Below are 17,143 nucleotides of genomic sequence, written 5' to 3'. Positions count from 1 at the left end.
AGCATGAAGGGTTTGGGAAATTAATTTATTAATGTACCATGAATTTACTGGACAAAGTAAAAGCTCTAATTTCCCCTTTTGGATATAATGTGGATAAAAAAAAACTCCCTGATTGTTGAGTTTCAAGAGCATGGCCTGTAATTTATTATTATTTAACACCATTGAATCTAAATTACTGGTCTTCAACTTGACTTAAGAGCAATAACCAACTGGTAAAGTCAAAAAAATTTCATTTTACTATCAAGTAATAAAAATATTCTGTATATTTTTCATTTCAAACAAGAGTGTATTCACTTCTGTTAAGTAGTGTGTGATGGGAGTTGTGCAACAGAATCTCTGGGAGTGTTGACAGAGCTGACAGACCACAAGAGAGGACCTTACAGGACGTCTGTGAAGACTTTGTCAAGATGATGCTGAACATTTCCGAAATAATAGAACACTTAATGCTGGAGCTGTCGACGAACAGCAATCAAAAGGAAGCCGCAAGTCTTTGTCAGTGAAATACCCAACGGCCTCTTCTTGTTTCAGCCAAAATATTCCGTCTCGCCTTGCCCCATTTTTCAATCCCCTCCTTTTGACACAAATGCACTCCTTCCTGTTCTCCTCCTCTCTCTTCCTTTCTGTTTTCAAACACAGGAAGTAATGACCCAGCTGGCTGCTAGACAATGATCAATCTATGAGAGGAAAGGAATCTTATCTGGGTTTGTTTACATGCAAAGCTGCCTACAGTAATGACAGTACCACAACATGGATCAAATCACTGCCTGAAGAGGGAAAGTGAACCAATAAGTGTCTCTTTCTTTTCATTCTTTTAAAAACAGAAATAGCTAAATGGTGATCTGAAAAAAAAAAAAAAAAACCTTCTAAAAGAGAGAAAGGCAAAAATGTCATGGTAAAATATCTTTATTGTCACACTCTGGATAGAACAGGCATATCGCTATGGTGACACAACTAAAACCTGCTTCTTATATGGCACACAAGCAGTCATGCTACACTTTTTAGCCACAAGTTTCACAACAGAGATTAGAGAGATAGAAAAAAAAAGTAGCATTTCATCACAGTGTGAGTGTCAACACTTCTCACACATCTGCTGTGGAATGTAGAGCCTTTAGGGCAACTCATGGGGGTAAAGACGGATGACGGTTTAAGGGACCAATGCCTGGAATTTCACGAATGAGGCATGTCTTTCCATCCATGTGCTAATGACCGACCCTGGCACACTGGTGTTGCTACAGCGTACCATGGGATGGTGGCTGAGGAATGCCGCCTGTGGGTGTGTTTGTTTGGACTGCGGGGTAGACCTTGCAGGCTCTGTGCTGTCCCAGAAGTTAGCCACATAAATGTTTCAATAGTTTTTATCGAGTTTGTCAGCAAAGCTTTTATCTAGGCCACAGTGAGATCAGGTTTGGAGGTATTATACCAGAGTAATTAGCATGTGATAATCTCTTGGTAAGAAATGAAAAAACAGGGGAGAAAAACTGTAATGAAGGTTTATAAATGACTACCTGACTGCCTCACCTACATAAAAATAACCCTGATTGTTTTTCAAATGTAATTTGTGAAAACTTTAATACCTGTGGGTGTTCTCAGTTCAAATGCTGCTTTATATTAGCAAGAGACAGAAATCATCTGTAAACCTGTAGATTTTTTTTCTGTTTTACTCAGAAGGAAGCCTCAGATATTGCAGCAGTTTACTGGTGAAGAAATTTAGATTATCCATTGTAATTGGATTAATAATTGGTCAAAAGTCATTTTAAGTATTTTGTAATCTACTTTAACAGAGCTTTTTATGCTTGCACATCCTCATTCCTATTTTAGCCCCGGTTTCTGGTCAAATACTCAATACAAGACCAGACTGAGAACAAAAAAGAGAGAAAAGGGGGAAGCAGATGGAGGAATGAGGGACATGGTGCCTGAGGGAGAAGTGTTTAACATTTGATAAGTGGAGTTTACTTCTAGGGACATGTCCTTTTATGGGGAAATGCAAAAATGAAAATTTAATTTGGTGTACTTGTGATTCAGCTGCATAGTCTGAAAATTAAATGCCGAACTGATGTCACATGACCTCCTGTAGGGGCATGTGACATTTCGCCTTCTAATTTGTGCTCACTGCCATTTAAGAAGCGAAAGCCTGTTTTGGTTATGAATGGAAAATACAAGCAAGATAGAAATAAAACATATTTTTATTTAACAAATCACTTTGCCCTCTGCTGAACACTTCTAATTTCAGTGTCATCTACGCCATACACACTGCAGCACATATAAAAACTGCAGCACGTTTAACACATTGACTCAGATGTCAACATCACTTCATCACACTGAAACACAACATTGCAATTTATGGACATTTTAGTATAAAAAAAAAACATTTGTCAAGGTCAGACATAAAACTACAATCCAACATCTCATAGCTCAGCTGAAACCCTGCACTTACTGTTCACTGTCTCTTACTCCAACCAAAATGACAAAATTCTTTATCTTACTTCTGCATCTACATTTGGGATATTTTTACACAGTCTGCTGGAACCTTTGTTGGCTTTAAACAGCTTCAGCTTGCGTTTTAGTCTGAGGTATATGACATGCAGACCTGTCCTGAGGCTGTATGTGGCTCTCTTGTATAACTTAAGTTATATCCAGTCACTATAAACTGCCCTCACAGTGCCCTTGCTACAGCGGTGAGAAAACGATTGGCTTTGGCTGGCTACAACGTAATCCTACCCTCTCTCATGGGTATTCACTTACAGTAAGTGAGCGCTATCATCAAATATGCAGCAGCTTCATCTAATACTGAACTGAGTATGAAGAGTAACATTATTGTTGATACTTAAAACACAGTCAGCTATGGTTACTATCAATTTTCTTTTTTGTTCTGCGAACAATAGGTCATGGTGTAAGTCAATCCCATGAGGTGGCTCACAGCAACAATAAAAAAAAAAAAAGAAAGCTTTTTAATATGTAATAGTACAAAGAAAAGTCAAAGAAGAAAAAAAAAAATCTTACACTGTTTAGCCCCCCATGTGGATGATTGAAATACTGATAGCTTCGTTGCACAATCACTACAAATATCTTTTTATTTTGAGATTTCTTGATGTTTGAACTTTTTCATGACAGCCATATGGCACAACTACAGCGTCTTCTCTGAAGAAGCAGCTGCACAAGCGGGACACATTTTTCTGTCCGTGTGGCTGCATTAAGCTGTATACCTTCAGAACAACTCAAGGCATTTTAACGATGGCACGTTCCCACACCGCATGGCTGCTGGACACATTTAATAACAACTGAAGGAAATTAGATTACATTGCTATTTTGTACTGGGACCACTTGCGTCCCTCAAGGCTGATAAGATGTTCAATTATTTGGTAATTTAGTTAGTTCAACGTAAGAGCGTTCAATCTGCTCAAGTAAGCAGGCGAAGTGTAGCACTGTACATCACAGCAACTCCAAAAGCCCTTTCCCTCATGCCCCTAATGACAGGTTTGATAGTTATATGGACACACTGGGATGCTTCTTTAAAAAATTAGCTCTTGGATTTCGTATTGTGCTTCACCAAGTCATATGAAGTATACAGGGTACAAAAGGAAAATAGAGGGTACCAGTCTGCAGGGAAAATATATTGGGTTGCTGTAGTTGACTTATGGGAACTACAACTAGATGGAGCGGTGACTTAAAAGAGGACTTAACCTGAGGATGAGGAGGAAGCTGGATTTGTGGTTGAAGGGGAAAGCTGCAGATTCGACCCACAGAAAGGGTATGAAGAGTCAGAGCAGCTGGGTACTGTTCATGAGAGGCTGCAGAGATGGAAGGGCACAACATCTACAGTACATCTACTGGACCAGAAGCCACCAGAGAGAGAAAGACAGGATGGCTGGAGGCTTTAGGAAGGAGTAGGGTTGGGGGGTTGGGGTCTGTTGGAGGCAGGGTCAAGGGAGGCCGGGGGTACAAAGCCGATAGTCTCACTCACGGTAGAATACATATTCAGTGTAGCTGGTCCAGATCTTGTCGTCCGTCTGCTCATGGGCAAAGGCGCAGGTTCCTGTGGAATTACAGGCCACCATGTGAAAGCCTGCGTCTGCCAGCTTATCAAAGGCCTGTTCCAGAAAGGTGAACTTGAGATAGTAGCGGGATGTGTAGCGCTCAGGGGGGCGGTCAGGGTCGCGGCTCTCGTTAAGCGTCTCTCCAAACACCTCCTTTGCCAGGGAGGTCTTTCCACACACCATTATCCGTGCAACCCGGCGAAATTTGGCATCAGTGTGGCTGTCACGGCCCAAGGTGTATGAGCCTCTATAACCAATGGTGATGAACCCAGAGCGTTTGCCATCCATGGCACCAGGCACCAGGCTGGCACAGGCTGCAGCAGCAGCTCCAAGGGAGCCCAGGTTACGTGCTGTGTCGATTCCAGGTGAGGAGTCCTCTGGGTCACTCTGACATCCTTCATCACCCAGGGAGTTCTGTTTGCTGATTTTAGGTGCCAGCAACTTGACAAGCTCAGGCAGGTTGAAGAACTCAGCTTCCCTCTGGAGACGTCCACGCTCAGGGAAGTGGTCTGGGAGAACCAGCTGCTGATCCCGCATGTAGTCCAGGATGTAGCGGAAGAGGAAACCATCCCGGTCCACAAAGAAGCGCCCCTTGGTATCCCTGGCCAGTCCTTTGGCTGATTTTCGATTGAACATCTCCCACAGCAGAGAATCTGGCACACTTGTGAGCGTGGAGTAGCGGGTTATATACACCTGCCCACCAACATTGAGCTCAATTATCTCAGGAAAGGGGATCTCCTCCCCACATATGCCACTATCAGGTAAAGCCATCCTTCAGTTCTGCTGCAGCTTGATGCAGCTGCAAAAAAACTCTCGTGAACTTATGGATGTTGTCAGCAAAACCTTGCAGTGATTGAAGAGGCCTGTTGCGTGTCAAAAGACTTCCAGGTCCTGCAGCAGTCTGCCTGTAGCTGCGGAGCTGAGCTGAAGAATGCTGCGTGTGGTTGCTCTGCGCGCAAGAACAAAAATAATAACAGAAACCCACCTAAAAGCAGACTCAAGCACAGCCTCTATTCTAACTACAGCGCTTCTTCTTAACTGCTACAACATAGCGCGGTGTGTTTCAGGCAGGGCTGTAAGGATCCCTGGTGTCCACGTCCCTTACGCGCAAAAAGATGTGGTATCCCGAGGAGGAAATTCTCTGTTTCACACCAGTTCTCCGAGCAGAAAATGCAATATTTACGCAGTTGCTCATAACGACTCCTCTTTCTCTAATTTTGGTCGGTTGCCCTGGCAAAGTAAAAAAAAAAAAAGGATCAGGTGGTCCAAGTTATATTGATCAATTCAGGGGTGATCAATACGACAGGTGTGATGTTGTCAGCAAGAAACTGGACGAAGAAGATTTTAAAGATGTAGTGAGTTATGATGAAGGTGAATAAAAAGATCTCCAGCGGTTCCATCCCTCGGACGGTGAGATTTACGCGCGCCGCTCAGCCTCTGCGCCTGTCTCGTGTCAGACTGAACCTCTCTCTGCAGCTTCACCGGGGATCCGCACATATTCCTCTCGGGTAGCCACGCCCACCTCTTGCTGACGCGCCTCTTGCTGTGACCCGAGTCAAATTAACTCGTCTGCCAAGGACCTTTCCTGTGCGTCCGTAGTGGAGTCAGGCTAATAATGTTTGTCAGTGTTGCCAAAAAAAAGTTCAACTAAATTGCGAATTGCTGGATTTCCAAACGCACTTGTCATAATAATTTAAAGTGATGGAAATGCTAAATTATTGCGCTGCCTGGGGTCACATATGGAGTGTCATTCAAACCCATCCACTAACTTAGAAGTGCACTTAGATTTTAATGCAGCTTTGAGAAAACTCTAAAGGATCCAGAAAATGGAGAAACAGCGACATCTTGCGGATTGAAGGGGAAAAGCTTCCACTTCCAAACTGATTTAAATTAACCTTATTGTTTCTTAATCACATTATATTAAACAATATAGATATATAGCCATATATGTGGAACCTCTTAGTTTGAGCACATCTGTGCTTATAAATGTGTTTTCCTGATCAATACTAAACACAGGTGTTTGACTTTACTGAATTATTTGCAAGCAGTTTGACAAGGCTGTAGTACTACCACTAAAGAAGGAAAGTCTGTGCTGCTCAGCTGAACTGTGTGTGTCTGATTGGACAGTGGAGCATACACACTTGTGATTTGGACATTTTAAACCCTCCAGGTTATACACACTGAATATAGATTTTTCTCTTTCCATTTTTAAGTGAGGTAGGACTTGAATTTTTACTGCGGGGAGCTTTGAGGCCTGAAAATGTGCTTAACAAGCTTCATCAGCTTCAGATTTGAACATACTTAGCAATGCAGATGAGTCAGAGACCTGCACTGTTAACAGGCCTGCTAAAGCCATTCTTCCCACTCTTTTCAACCAAAGTCATGTTTTGTTCACCATACAGGCCTTTCTCTGACTAATCAGCTGACCCCCACCCCCCTCCTCCATCCATCTCCAGGCAACCTGGCACTGAGTTCCCTGAAGGCCGCGCCAGTCTCCAGCTGGCTTGAACCACTGCAGCCTCGTCATCAACAATCTGCATTGGATGACTGTGATTATGTGGGCCACAGTGGGAGCTAGAGCTAATGTGGCAAGGCTCTCGGCCAATGAGACAAGTTGATGACACTGCCCCAGCTCCATTTGTTCTTCAGTCAATGAAATAATTAGCAGTAACAAACAAAAATCATGTGGAGTTCAAAGTAAAAGTGACAGGAAAATGTTTGGATCTGTTCAGTGAGAAGCTTTTCACCCCTACAAATGAATGAAAATGATAAAGATGGTCAAATTACATTCACTGCGGATAAATGATCATATTTTTCACTAAATCACCTCGACCTCACACTGAACGCACCTCGAGCAGTGATCCTGGATTTTTTTTACTGACAGGCTCATCATTCTAATCACATCCACGGTGCAGCCCAGCGATGCTCAGAAATATGGACAAAATGACTACATCAAATAAATTGGTTTGACCTTCTGCAGCAGCTGGATAATCTGTATACAACTGTCAATTTTCATCACAGTGATGGCCTTCTGAGGCTGCTGGGTGTACTCTGTCAGTGTGTGTGGGTAGATGAAGCTTGCAACCAGAGGGAGGGAAATATAGTGGTTCAGCATTCTCAGAAGGGAAAATGTGCTTATTGTTGCCTGGAAGTCAGAAAAAAAAATGCTGCTAATATGGAACTGCAAAGTAATGCGGTGACAATAGAAAAGTTATTTAGAAGATTTTATGTATATGTTTGCACATTGATCTGCACTTCTGTGTTGTTGTTTTTTTGCTGATAGCAGCACCCAGTGGGTGATTTATGAGATACTTTGAGGGCTCAACGAAAATGAAGCGGCTGTTGCATCTATATTCTCAGCTGTTATCGATGCCCATATGAACCGGTCTGCACAGCCTCACTGCGCTCAGCATGACATATCATTTATCTTTCATGATGGCACGGACATGAAAGTGGACACATCTGCAACGCAACTCGAAAAGTGGGACTGGCTGACCCCTGCAAAGAAAGAAGATGTAGTTTTTGTTTTTTTTAATGAAACACACCAGTGATAACTCCAAATTGTTATGTAAATGTAAATTTAAAAAGCAAAACACCATCATTTTCTTCCTTTTTCACCATGTTCCACTTTTCTCCTCTCATTGCACTGAAATATTGTAATGCAGTTCCTTCTCTTTTACCTCTCCATAACAAGATCTGCTCCATTCATGCATCATGGATACAAATGAAAAATGTGTTTCAGCATTCATTACTGATGGTATAAATCAATTCCTTCTCACCTACTCCCAGTTCTACATGATTGAGGTAAGAATAAAAGATTCAAATGATCTTGCTGTCAGTCTGAGGAGCTTATCAATTCAAACTTAAGTTTTAATAAAAAGAGATCCAATTAAAATAGAAAAAAATCAATCGGATTGGAGGTTGATGTGATTTATCTTATAAGAAATAACAGCACCAAGCGTTCTCAGCAAAATAGATGTCTAGCACTGTGCATGGATGTTTACTGGCCAGGGACAGTGACTAAATTGTTTACTTTGGAAGGGTAGTAATGCTACGTGGTGATGAATGCATTAATCATTGCTGATTTCTGATGCTGCAGCAGGAAGTTAGTCTTTTTATAAAACATCTACCACCATGAGGAGAAAAGAGAAAAATACCATTCATTCATTTTTTGAACTGCTTAAGGGTCACGGGGGAGCTGAAGCCGGCAATCTTTGGGCGAGAGGCAGGGTACACCCTGGACAGGTCGCCAGTCCATCGCAAGGCCAACACAAAGAGACAACCAACCACTCACGCTCACTGCAAGGGACAATTTAGATTAGCAGCCCAGAAAAGCACTATATTAACTGTACTTGTTATTGTTCATAATGGCTCACTCTACCTCCTGTGTTTTCTCCGTTACATCAGCAACTGAGTCATATAAGTCTGTTTTAAATGCAGGACTGAGAGCTGTGTAAGTGTTTTTGTCAGCTTTTTGTGAAGTGAGTACAGCCCTCAATGTTCTCTGAAGCAATTGAAACACTTCAGATTTTACTAAATTGATTCAATCTACTTTGAGTTTGAGAAGCTCTTGTTGGAAGCTTCAGTTGGATCGCATAAGAAAAAAGGCTCCAAAAAACCCCCTCAAAATGTAATAAAAGTTAAAAACAAGATTTCCACTTCTTACACAGGATGGATACTTACTGGCCTCGAAACCTTTGAAGACAATACAAGGGTGTATGTCAACTTTAATCTGTGAAATATAAACTAACACTTGTCCATGCTCAAAGTAAACAGCCACGCAACGCATAACCTATTTTATGTCCATTACAGCTACATAGTTAAGTGCCACACAAGGGGTTTTGAAATTTCCATCTTATAGGAGAGAAAGGACAAAAACTTTAAAAAGATAATTGTTTATTTTGGTTCTTCCCCACCAGTAGTTTATCCACAATCAGACTGAAAGAAAAATATAGACTAAAGTACACGAAATGTGGGGATTTTTAATATATACCACAATTAATTTCATGGAGACATCATATGTGCATACTTTAAAGACTAATGCCAATATAATGACCACTGACTTCAAGGAAATATTCCCATGACTGGGACTGGGTTTGGTTATTTAGGACTGAAGGACTAATGTGTGGGAGACTTGTTAGTGAGCACAAACAAAACACAAAACCCAATCACTTATCCATAGAACAAAACAATAAATGGTTTCACCCACAACTTCCAATGACAATTCATTTATGATGCAGTAATCAATCGTGCCAACATTAGAGTTAATACTCGAAACAATCCTCACTTTTACCCCTAAGCTCTGTTTTTTCAGTGGATATATCTTTATACATAGATACATCCTTAGATAATTAACTCCCATATATCATTAAAATACAAAAGACAGAAAAACAAACAAAAAAAAAAACATTAAAGTGCTTTCTACTGACTCAAACACATATCTCCAGGAGAATGGCATTGATACAGCATGTTTGAGAGTTAAGAATCACTTCTTTTCTGATTAGCTGTGTTCATCAGTGCTTTAGGGATAAAGACCAACAGATGTAAGGCATGATTGCAATCAAATGGGTTAGCAGAGTACGTCTGTGTCATAGGTAATATCACACATATGCAACTTACAGTGGCAGTCGAATACAATACAACCACTTCAGGGGTTATGGAACGTGAAGCCAGACATCTGTCGTGTTTATATAATAATAATAATATTAATGATAATAATAATAATAATACACTGGTCAATCAACATAGCAGATAAGAACATCAGCTTTGTGTCAGAAATGTGTACACTAAAGGATATTCTAATATACCAGCTGCACCACTCTCCATCCCGAAATGACACTTAACAGAACCAGAACTTTTCTGATTCTTCTTTTTAAGACATATATTACATAAAATAATCTGTATTGTTAATACATGATCAATTAAATGGAGCTCAAAGGGTTCAAGCTTGGGTGGAAAAAAAAAAATCCAACAACGATGGAAATTAAACTGGCTAATTTGCTGAAAAGTTTTTCCAAGATGCATTATGTACGCCGACATCACCGACAGCTCAGTTTGAAGTCAAATGTTTCTGAACATTTAAAATCAGATAACGCAGAGAAAAATGTCAGGGTAAAAGCTGGTTAATGAGGAAAAGATACTGGTTGGTACTGTTGAGCCAAACTTCTGTATTCATTCTATATCATCTGAAGAAATAGCATGATGTCAACAGAGCACTGACAGTCATCATCTTGCAGCATTTCAGCTGAATGGGTATAAAAATATAGACATTTGAGACCCTGAATATATGTTCTTATGTGATTTTCCGCAACAAAAGACAATTTACAGCTGTTCCACTCAGTGTGCGCAGTCTTTTGAGACTTCACTCCATCTAAAACACATACTTGCATCACCCCTGGGGGAGGAGGTTTAAACCTTATACAACACCAAACAGCAAATATAACATCTTCATGTTCTGCTTGTATCAGTCAGTTCTTTGTTAATACACTAACATTACCTCTGGGTGTGTGACACAGATTTACTGGGGAAAAGGAGTGTGTTTGTGATGTTATTACATCAACATGTCTTTGTGATGCCTGGCTATGTGCTGGCTCTTCTCTGAAGGCCTCCTAAAGCCCTTGGTGCAGTAGTCGCATCGGTGGGGGTAGTCCTTGGTGTGAATGGAGATGACATGGCGTTTGAAGCCAGAAGCGTCCGTACTGTTATACTCACAATACTGGCACTGATAAACCTTTCTACCACTGTGTGTCTTCATGTGCTTCTTAAGCTCAGCGGGCTGCCGGAAGCCTCGCCGGCAGCGCTTGCATTTAAAGGGGAGGTCCTTCGTATGCAAGGACAGGATATGGCGACTCAGGGTGAACGTGTCAGGAGCATTAAAGTTACAATGCCGACACTGGTGCACTTTGTTGCCCTTGTGTGTCTCGGCGTGTTTCTTCAACTCAGACGGCCTGTGAAAGCCTTTCTCGCATACATCACACTGGTGAGGAAAGTCCTTGGTGTGAACTGAGATAATGTGCCTTTTCAGGTCACTGGAGTTAGTGCTCTTGTGCTCACAGTGCGGACACTGGTGGGTCTTGTGGCCTTGCACCATCTCTATATGACGCTGGAGTTCACGAGCATCAGCGTAGGCTTGGGGACAGTGGCTGCACTTGAAGGGCAGATCTGCGCCGTGCTTGCTCTTGATGTGAGTCTTTAGGTTGGACTGGTCTGCACAGCGGAACTCGCAGTGCGGACAGTGGTAGGGCTTCTCACCTGTGTGGGTCCGCATGTGTTTCTTCAGCTCTGACGGGTGACGGAAGCCTTTGGCACACTCGACACACACGTGTGCAAAGTTCTTACTATGCACTGCCAGCAGATGACGGTTGAGCAGACCCTGTTCAGCTGTCTCATAATCGCAGTACTTGCAGTGATGCAGTTTGGGCTCCCGGTCCTTGACAATGAGCTTGTCAGAACCAAGGGGACTGGACTCATGGTAGCGCCGCGTGTACTCTGTATACTCCGGGGATCGCTCGCTGTTATGGCTCAGGAGCTTGTGACTTTCCAAGTGGTTGTGAAAACTAACCTTCTTGTTGGTAGTAAAGTCACAGTCTGTACACTGGTACTTTTTCTTCAGCAGATGGTCTGGGTGGTTTTTCATATGGCATTTGAGGAAACCCCGTGAGCGAAACTTCTTTCCACAAATATGGCATGGGTAGACTGTCAAAGGCATCCCATCCGGTCCAATGATGACAGCTGAAGAAAAAAGTTTGGAAAAACAGTCAAATTATTCTGATGAATAATGATGAGGATTATTGCAAGTTCCTGAGTATAAAAACACAAGACTCAGGCCATCAGTGTTAAGTGATGTCCCATCAATGGTGATTTTACCAGTCTGGCACTGTCGTGTCTCTCCTTTCTTCTTCTTCTTAGGTTTGGGTTTCAGCACACGATTTGTAACCAGTCCCTCCCGGATTTGCAGGAAAGGTGTGGCTACTCCATTTTTCACCTGTTCAATAGTATTACCTACACAAACAAAATAAGAGTTTTCAGTGAGTTTTCATTTTAAAAAATTAAAACTAAATGGAAAAAAATCAACTACTAAAAATCAATTACCATGCATCCAGTTTATGAACTGTTCTGTATTAAAAGGGCCAGGTGTTGGTTTCAAGTAAATTAATGACTAGTTCCAGCAATATTTGACATTTCAAAAGTCTTTCCCGTCACAGAAAAAAATGCTGAAAGCCGCAAATAGCTTAATGCGTGTGACACAAGTTGGTGATTCAACCGGTGGTCATTAACTGCAAAGTCAAGTTTAAAGATGTCATTTGAGAAGCATGTGGGTATGTCCCAGTCTGAGTGGATATCTGGTTTGATATGCTGCAGTCAATGGGGGATGAATTGTGAGTGAGCCATCAGAGGTCAGTGAGGGTACAGGAAATAAGGTCCGGTGACACAAGGTCAGAGATAAACATAGATAAGGAAAATAAACAAACATGCAAAAATATGACGGAAAGTTTCATTTACTGGGAGAAAACCCCTCTGAGATTCATTGGATCATCTCTTTCCCATGGGGTCCACTGGGGTTACCAGTGTAAGATATAATTCGAGAAGCAGACACTTTCAGCTTCCTCCACTTATTGACCTACTTTCAGCAACAAGGACGCTATTTTGACTCTTTATATGGATTTAAAAACACACAATCCTCCCGGTAAGAGAACAATTGTCATTTCACAAAAGGAAACATACTGATGTCATCATCGTCATCATCATCACTGTCGTCATCATCATCCTCTTCCTCCTTTGGAGGGTTCTTGACTGCCATGTACACCATCTTGTCACGGCCAACTCCCAGTCTGCCTGATGATGCTGCTTCCAGATCAGGGTGGCCATTCTGGTAATCATCCTCTGTTATTACTTCTGTTCCACCTAGAAAGAAAAGAAAACTATTTTATCACAGTCCAAGTTTCAATTAACTTAAACATGGATATTTATAAAGACAAATGTTGCAGTAAGTTGTAAAGGTCACATACCTAAATCATCATCTGCTTCGGCTTTAAAGATGTAGACTTTGATAACCTCAGAGTCATCTTCCTCTTTTATTTCTTTGTCCTCCATTACTTCAGTGCTGATCTCCAGAGGAGTGTCTCCTATGTCCAACTTCTCTCCCACCTCATCAACTTTAATAACAAAAAACATTGCTGGTTACACTGAGAGAAATGCTATAGCGGTAATTACAGTTGTGCTATCTTATGGTTAGCTGTCTTACGAGAGATCATAAGGTAATCCTCTGAGCTGCTCCTTCCATCATCATCCTCGTCTGTCTGCAGAGGAACAGCCTCAGTTGGCAGCTGCTGATGGATTATAGTCTCAGAGTTGGCTTCTGTCACCATCAACCCTTGTGACACAAGCTGGTGGTCCAGTGTGTTGTCCGGGTGCTCAGACAGTAGCTGTGCCACGAAAACTTGGTCTGGCATGTCATCATGGTGGTGATTTGAGTCCTGAATTAAGTCTGATGTTAAGACATGGTGATGATGGGCTTCCAAGGCTTCCTCTATAGCAACCTCTGTCCCCAGTATATTCTCAGGCATGATCACACTGTGTCCTGTGGGGACCATGTCTTCACTGGTGATTTCATGAGCTTCTACTCCTTGAGACTGCAGACTTTCTACATCTACCTCCAGACCTTCAACAACCTCAGCTTCTAAGCCCTCCACTTCCACCTCTTCCTCGAGGCCTTCAACAACATGAGCTTCCAGACCCTCCACATCTACTTCAGTTTCCAGGCCCTCAACGACTTGTGCCTCGAGGCCCTCCACTTCAACCTCACCCTCCAGGCCCTCGACAACCTGAGCCTCCAGCTCCACCACCTGTGTTTGAAGTCCATCAACAACCTCGGCCTCCAAGCCGTCTACATCTGCATGTAAGCCCTCCACTACTTCAGTCTCCAGTCCCTCTACCACTTCTGTCTCAAGGCCTTGGACCACTTGAGTTTCCAGACCTTCTACCTCAAGTCCATGCTCCAGGAGGATGCCCTCATCCGTCATCACATCAGAAAGAAGCATGCCTTCAGGCACAGACACCACAATGTGTTCTCCATCAATATGAGCCAGACCTCCCATGCCTGCAACTGTATGAAAAAGACAAAAAATGGCTTCATGGTGAAACGGTTACAAAGACAGAATTAAAGCAAGAACGTAGGTTACATGAATGTGCAGGTGCATCATCTCCCTGTTATTACTATGTAACAAATATAGGCCATACTTTGTGTATATGGTATTTAGAAACACAAACATCTTTTCTATTTTTTTTTAAATTTATAAATAATAAACATTTCTTCAGAAACAATTTGTGTCATCAGAATTTACTAGCTGATAAATAATGATGATAGATTAGAGTTTCTATTTATGGGGACATTCACATCAGCCATTTGATTTTAACCCAGGTCTGTTTGCTCAAATAGTCTTCATTTGGGGTACTGTGATTACGCAACAAATTCTGATTTGAATCATAGAAACCTACAAACAAAAGGTCACAACTAAAACTTGTGTTTGTGGGATAAGAAGCAGCTCTGGTTGGGACAAATAGCTTACGGTCAGACGTGGAAGAAATCAAAGTTTTGATAGATAATCGATAGATAGAAGCAGCTCCATATTTTCTCACTTGTAGTGGATATCTTGGTCCAGAATTATGTTGCAACTGAACCAAGACACAATTCCCAACTTGACTGAGTCTAGTGGACTATCCTGATGTCAATGCACATAAATTTTAAAATTTGCCAGGTTTACAGAAAACCCTTTGGTATTAAACATAAGGGGCTATTTTTCCCCATGGTGCATTTGGGCTCTCAAAGAATCATAAGGAAACATCTTCAGTATAAATACAGATTAAGAAAAACTGTAATATTACTTAACCTTTATCCAAAGTTGTGGGAAAGTCTACCAAAGGCTACATTTTGCATGCTATGGTTAAACATGATTTTCTGCATATCGGATGTGATCTCATCCTACTTAACTACCTACCAAAATCCTGCATGATCATAGCATGGGGCATCTTCAGCTCCTGAGTGTGCAGCTCCAACACCCCTCCTCCCTGATCCATGTCTTTGTGGTGTTTAAAAAAAGCTTAAAAAAAGACAGTATACATAACATTACCCTTCACTTTTCCAGTTACAATGTCTTAAAATTGAAAGGTAAAACAATGACACTATGGGCACTATTAAATCCATACCTTCACATTTAGTGACAAGAACTTTAGAATAAAACCAGTAAAACCACTGATGTTTTTCCTTCCATTAAAGGAATCAATCACTGTGATAAAAAGAGAAAGGAGGAGAAAAAGAAAAGGTACAGATGTTCAGAACACAATCAAAATAATTTCAACAATTTCATTTGATCCAAGTGTAATGTTGCTATCTTAACTCTAAGATACAATTTCTGGTTTATAACAAGTGTGTTGTTGCCACCACAGATATAAAACACCTTCAGTAGAAAGTCTCATACTAATGTCCATATAAAGAGGGGGATTGTTTGTTAACCACTGGCACCCTCCACTGCCAATCAGGAGTACTACATGCAGCATCAACCTGCGGACTTTGTACACCTGGATCTGGTCGAGCCTGATGGAAAAGAGTCCAATTGAAACAAAGGACAGTCCCGCTCCGCGTGCACGGGACATGCTTGGAGGCAGCGCCATTCACAAATCCTGCACGAAAAGACCTATTTGCTTTGCAGGAGGACTTGTATTATCGTCACATGACAATTCCAAATAAAGCAAATAAACCATGTCTTCAGCTGTCTGCGGTATCGATAGGGGGTGGCTGGTTACTACACATATGCGATACAAAGACGAAGACTAACACTGTGCTACCACTCGTAAGATTTAACAAATATCATTATCTAGAGTCTTAACTAAATTCCACATGTTCAGAGTTTATGACCACCAATGAAAACACCTCGATTATGTAATGCATAATAAGGCGGCTACCGCCCTCCACCCACACGAGCTAACTAGCCAGCAAGCTAGGGCTGATTTTCCAAGCGCCATTTTGTTTTAGCATAAAAGCTAACGCAAGAGATCCAATAACCACTTTAAAAAAAGCGTGTTAAGCATCAATAACTCACGATTACACCCCATCATATAGGCCACGAGCACAAAAAGTGAATGTATATACGCGTTGAATAATATTGATTGATGCTACTTTAATCTACGCGGAGACGACGGTGTGTTCGGCTAGCTAGCTTGCTAAGCTAAGTGGAGCTGCTCGCACCGCATTATCTTCCATGTTGTTTTTCCAGAAGGCTGAAAGAGGCCCGCTACGTTTGACTGGGCCCCTGCGTCTAGTTCCGCCTGCCTCAATCATCGATTTAGAATAATTTTACCTGATAACGTCGTCTTCTTACTCTACCGGTGTCTCTCCCCCCTTCTCAAATCTGTCTGTTATTGTTTTGGTTTATTTTTGACGGTAAGCTAAGTGCGGCCTGCAGTTTTGGATCCCCGGGCACTCTTTGCTAGGCCTCGGCCAATCAGCTTGCTTCCTGACAAGCAGAGGGAGGGCGGGGAGGGGGGGGCAGACAATGCGTGGCCTCGTTTACCGCTGATCCCTTACTATTTGCGTCATGCATAGGAGAGCAGAGTTAAATTAACACAACGTATGTCTTAATGGTTATATATTCACGCCATACTCTGGAAAACAAAATTCAAACCACAAAACGCAAACATGAGTTTTTTAAAGCGCGCTTGCAAATTGTGCGCTCAGACTTTGAATGCGCAGATGAGGCCTGTAGGCCATTTTGTCACAAGGGGTGGGTAGCGTTGAGCTCTCATTTGAGAGGCGGTAATGCACCCAGGAAATATCCGGGTCCGGGAGATGATGACGGCACTGCAGCTATTGCTTGCGCTGCGGATTGATCCGAATAGTCTTAATGGCTTGTGATGCAAACAGATGTTGACGTGGATGGATGCAGAAAAAAATAAATAAAAAAGAAAAGAACAGGAGCACAGCTTCAGGGTAGACTTTATTGTCAATTTTTATTACAGCTCCTAATTTTCAGAGGCACTCTTCATGAGGGTGCATAGCTGACTAAGGCACAAGGCCTTTGTGCATAAACATCTTTATTACAGTGGTTTCCAAA

The 17,143-nt window shown here is 41.9% G+C and overlaps 2 protein-coding genes across 2 annotated transcripts; both read right to left on the bottom strand.

The window, feature by feature from the left end:
* Positions 1 to 887: 887 nt before the first annotated feature.
* On the bottom strand, positions 888 to 5,481 carry kctd12b (potassium channel tetramerisation domain containing 12b). The gene has a single exon (XM_079250319.1). It carries the CDS (start codon positions 4,803 to 4,805, stop codon positions 3,954 to 3,956), a length of 852 nt encoding a protein of 283 aa, XP_079106445.1. The 5' UTR covers positions 4,806 to 5,481; the 3' UTR covers positions 888 to 3,953.
* A 3,524-nt stretch (positions 5,482 to 9,005) lies between these two features.
* On the bottom strand, positions 9,006 to 16,510 carry znf711 (zinc finger protein 711). Its single transcript, XM_079249737.1, has 8 exons — positions 16,391 to 16,510; positions 15,240 to 15,319; positions 15,032 to 15,133; positions 13,279 to 14,139; positions 13,043 to 13,189; positions 12,759 to 12,938; positions 11,901 to 12,035; positions 9,006 to 11,765 (listed from the first exon to the last, which is right to left on the bottom strand). Exons 3-8 carry the CDS (start codon positions 15,108 to 15,110, stop codon positions 10,585 to 10,587), a joined length of 2,583 nt encoding a protein of 860 aa, XP_079105863.1. The 5' UTR covers positions 15,111 to 15,133; positions 15,240 to 15,319; positions 16,391 to 16,510; the 3' UTR covers positions 9,006 to 10,584.
* Between the last annotated feature and the right edge of the window lie 633 nt (positions 16,511 to 17,143).

The sequence above is a fragment of the Telmatherina bonti genome, assembly GCF_933228915.1.
Source record: "Telmatherina bonti genome assembly, chromosome: 12".
Classification (NCBI taxonomy): Eukaryota; Metazoa; Chordata; class Actinopteri; order Atheriniformes; family Telmatherinidae; genus Telmatherina; species Telmatherina bonti.
This window is presented reverse-complemented; position numbering and strand designations above follow the sequence as displayed.

What these genes read in the sequence shown, in the direction of transcription:
- znf711 (XM_079249737.1), bottom strand. Translation starts at nt 15,110, where the DNA reads ATGGATCAGGGAGGAGGGGTGTTGGAGCTGCACACTCAGGAGCTGAAG. An exon ending in GGATTACCTTATGATCTCTC is followed by an intron (nt 13,190 to 13,278) that starts GTAAGACAGCTA and finishes TTGTTATTAAAG; the next exon opens with TTGATGAGGTGGGAGAGAAG. An exon ending in CGAAGCAGATGATGATTTAG is followed by an intron (nt 12,939 to 13,042) that starts GTATGTGACCTT and finishes TTTTCTTTCTAG; the next exon opens with GTGGAACAGAAGTAATAACA.
- kctd12b (XM_079250319.1), bottom strand. Translation starts at nt 4,805, where the DNA reads ATGGCTTTACCTGATAGTGGCATATGTGGGGAGGAGATCCCCTTTCCT.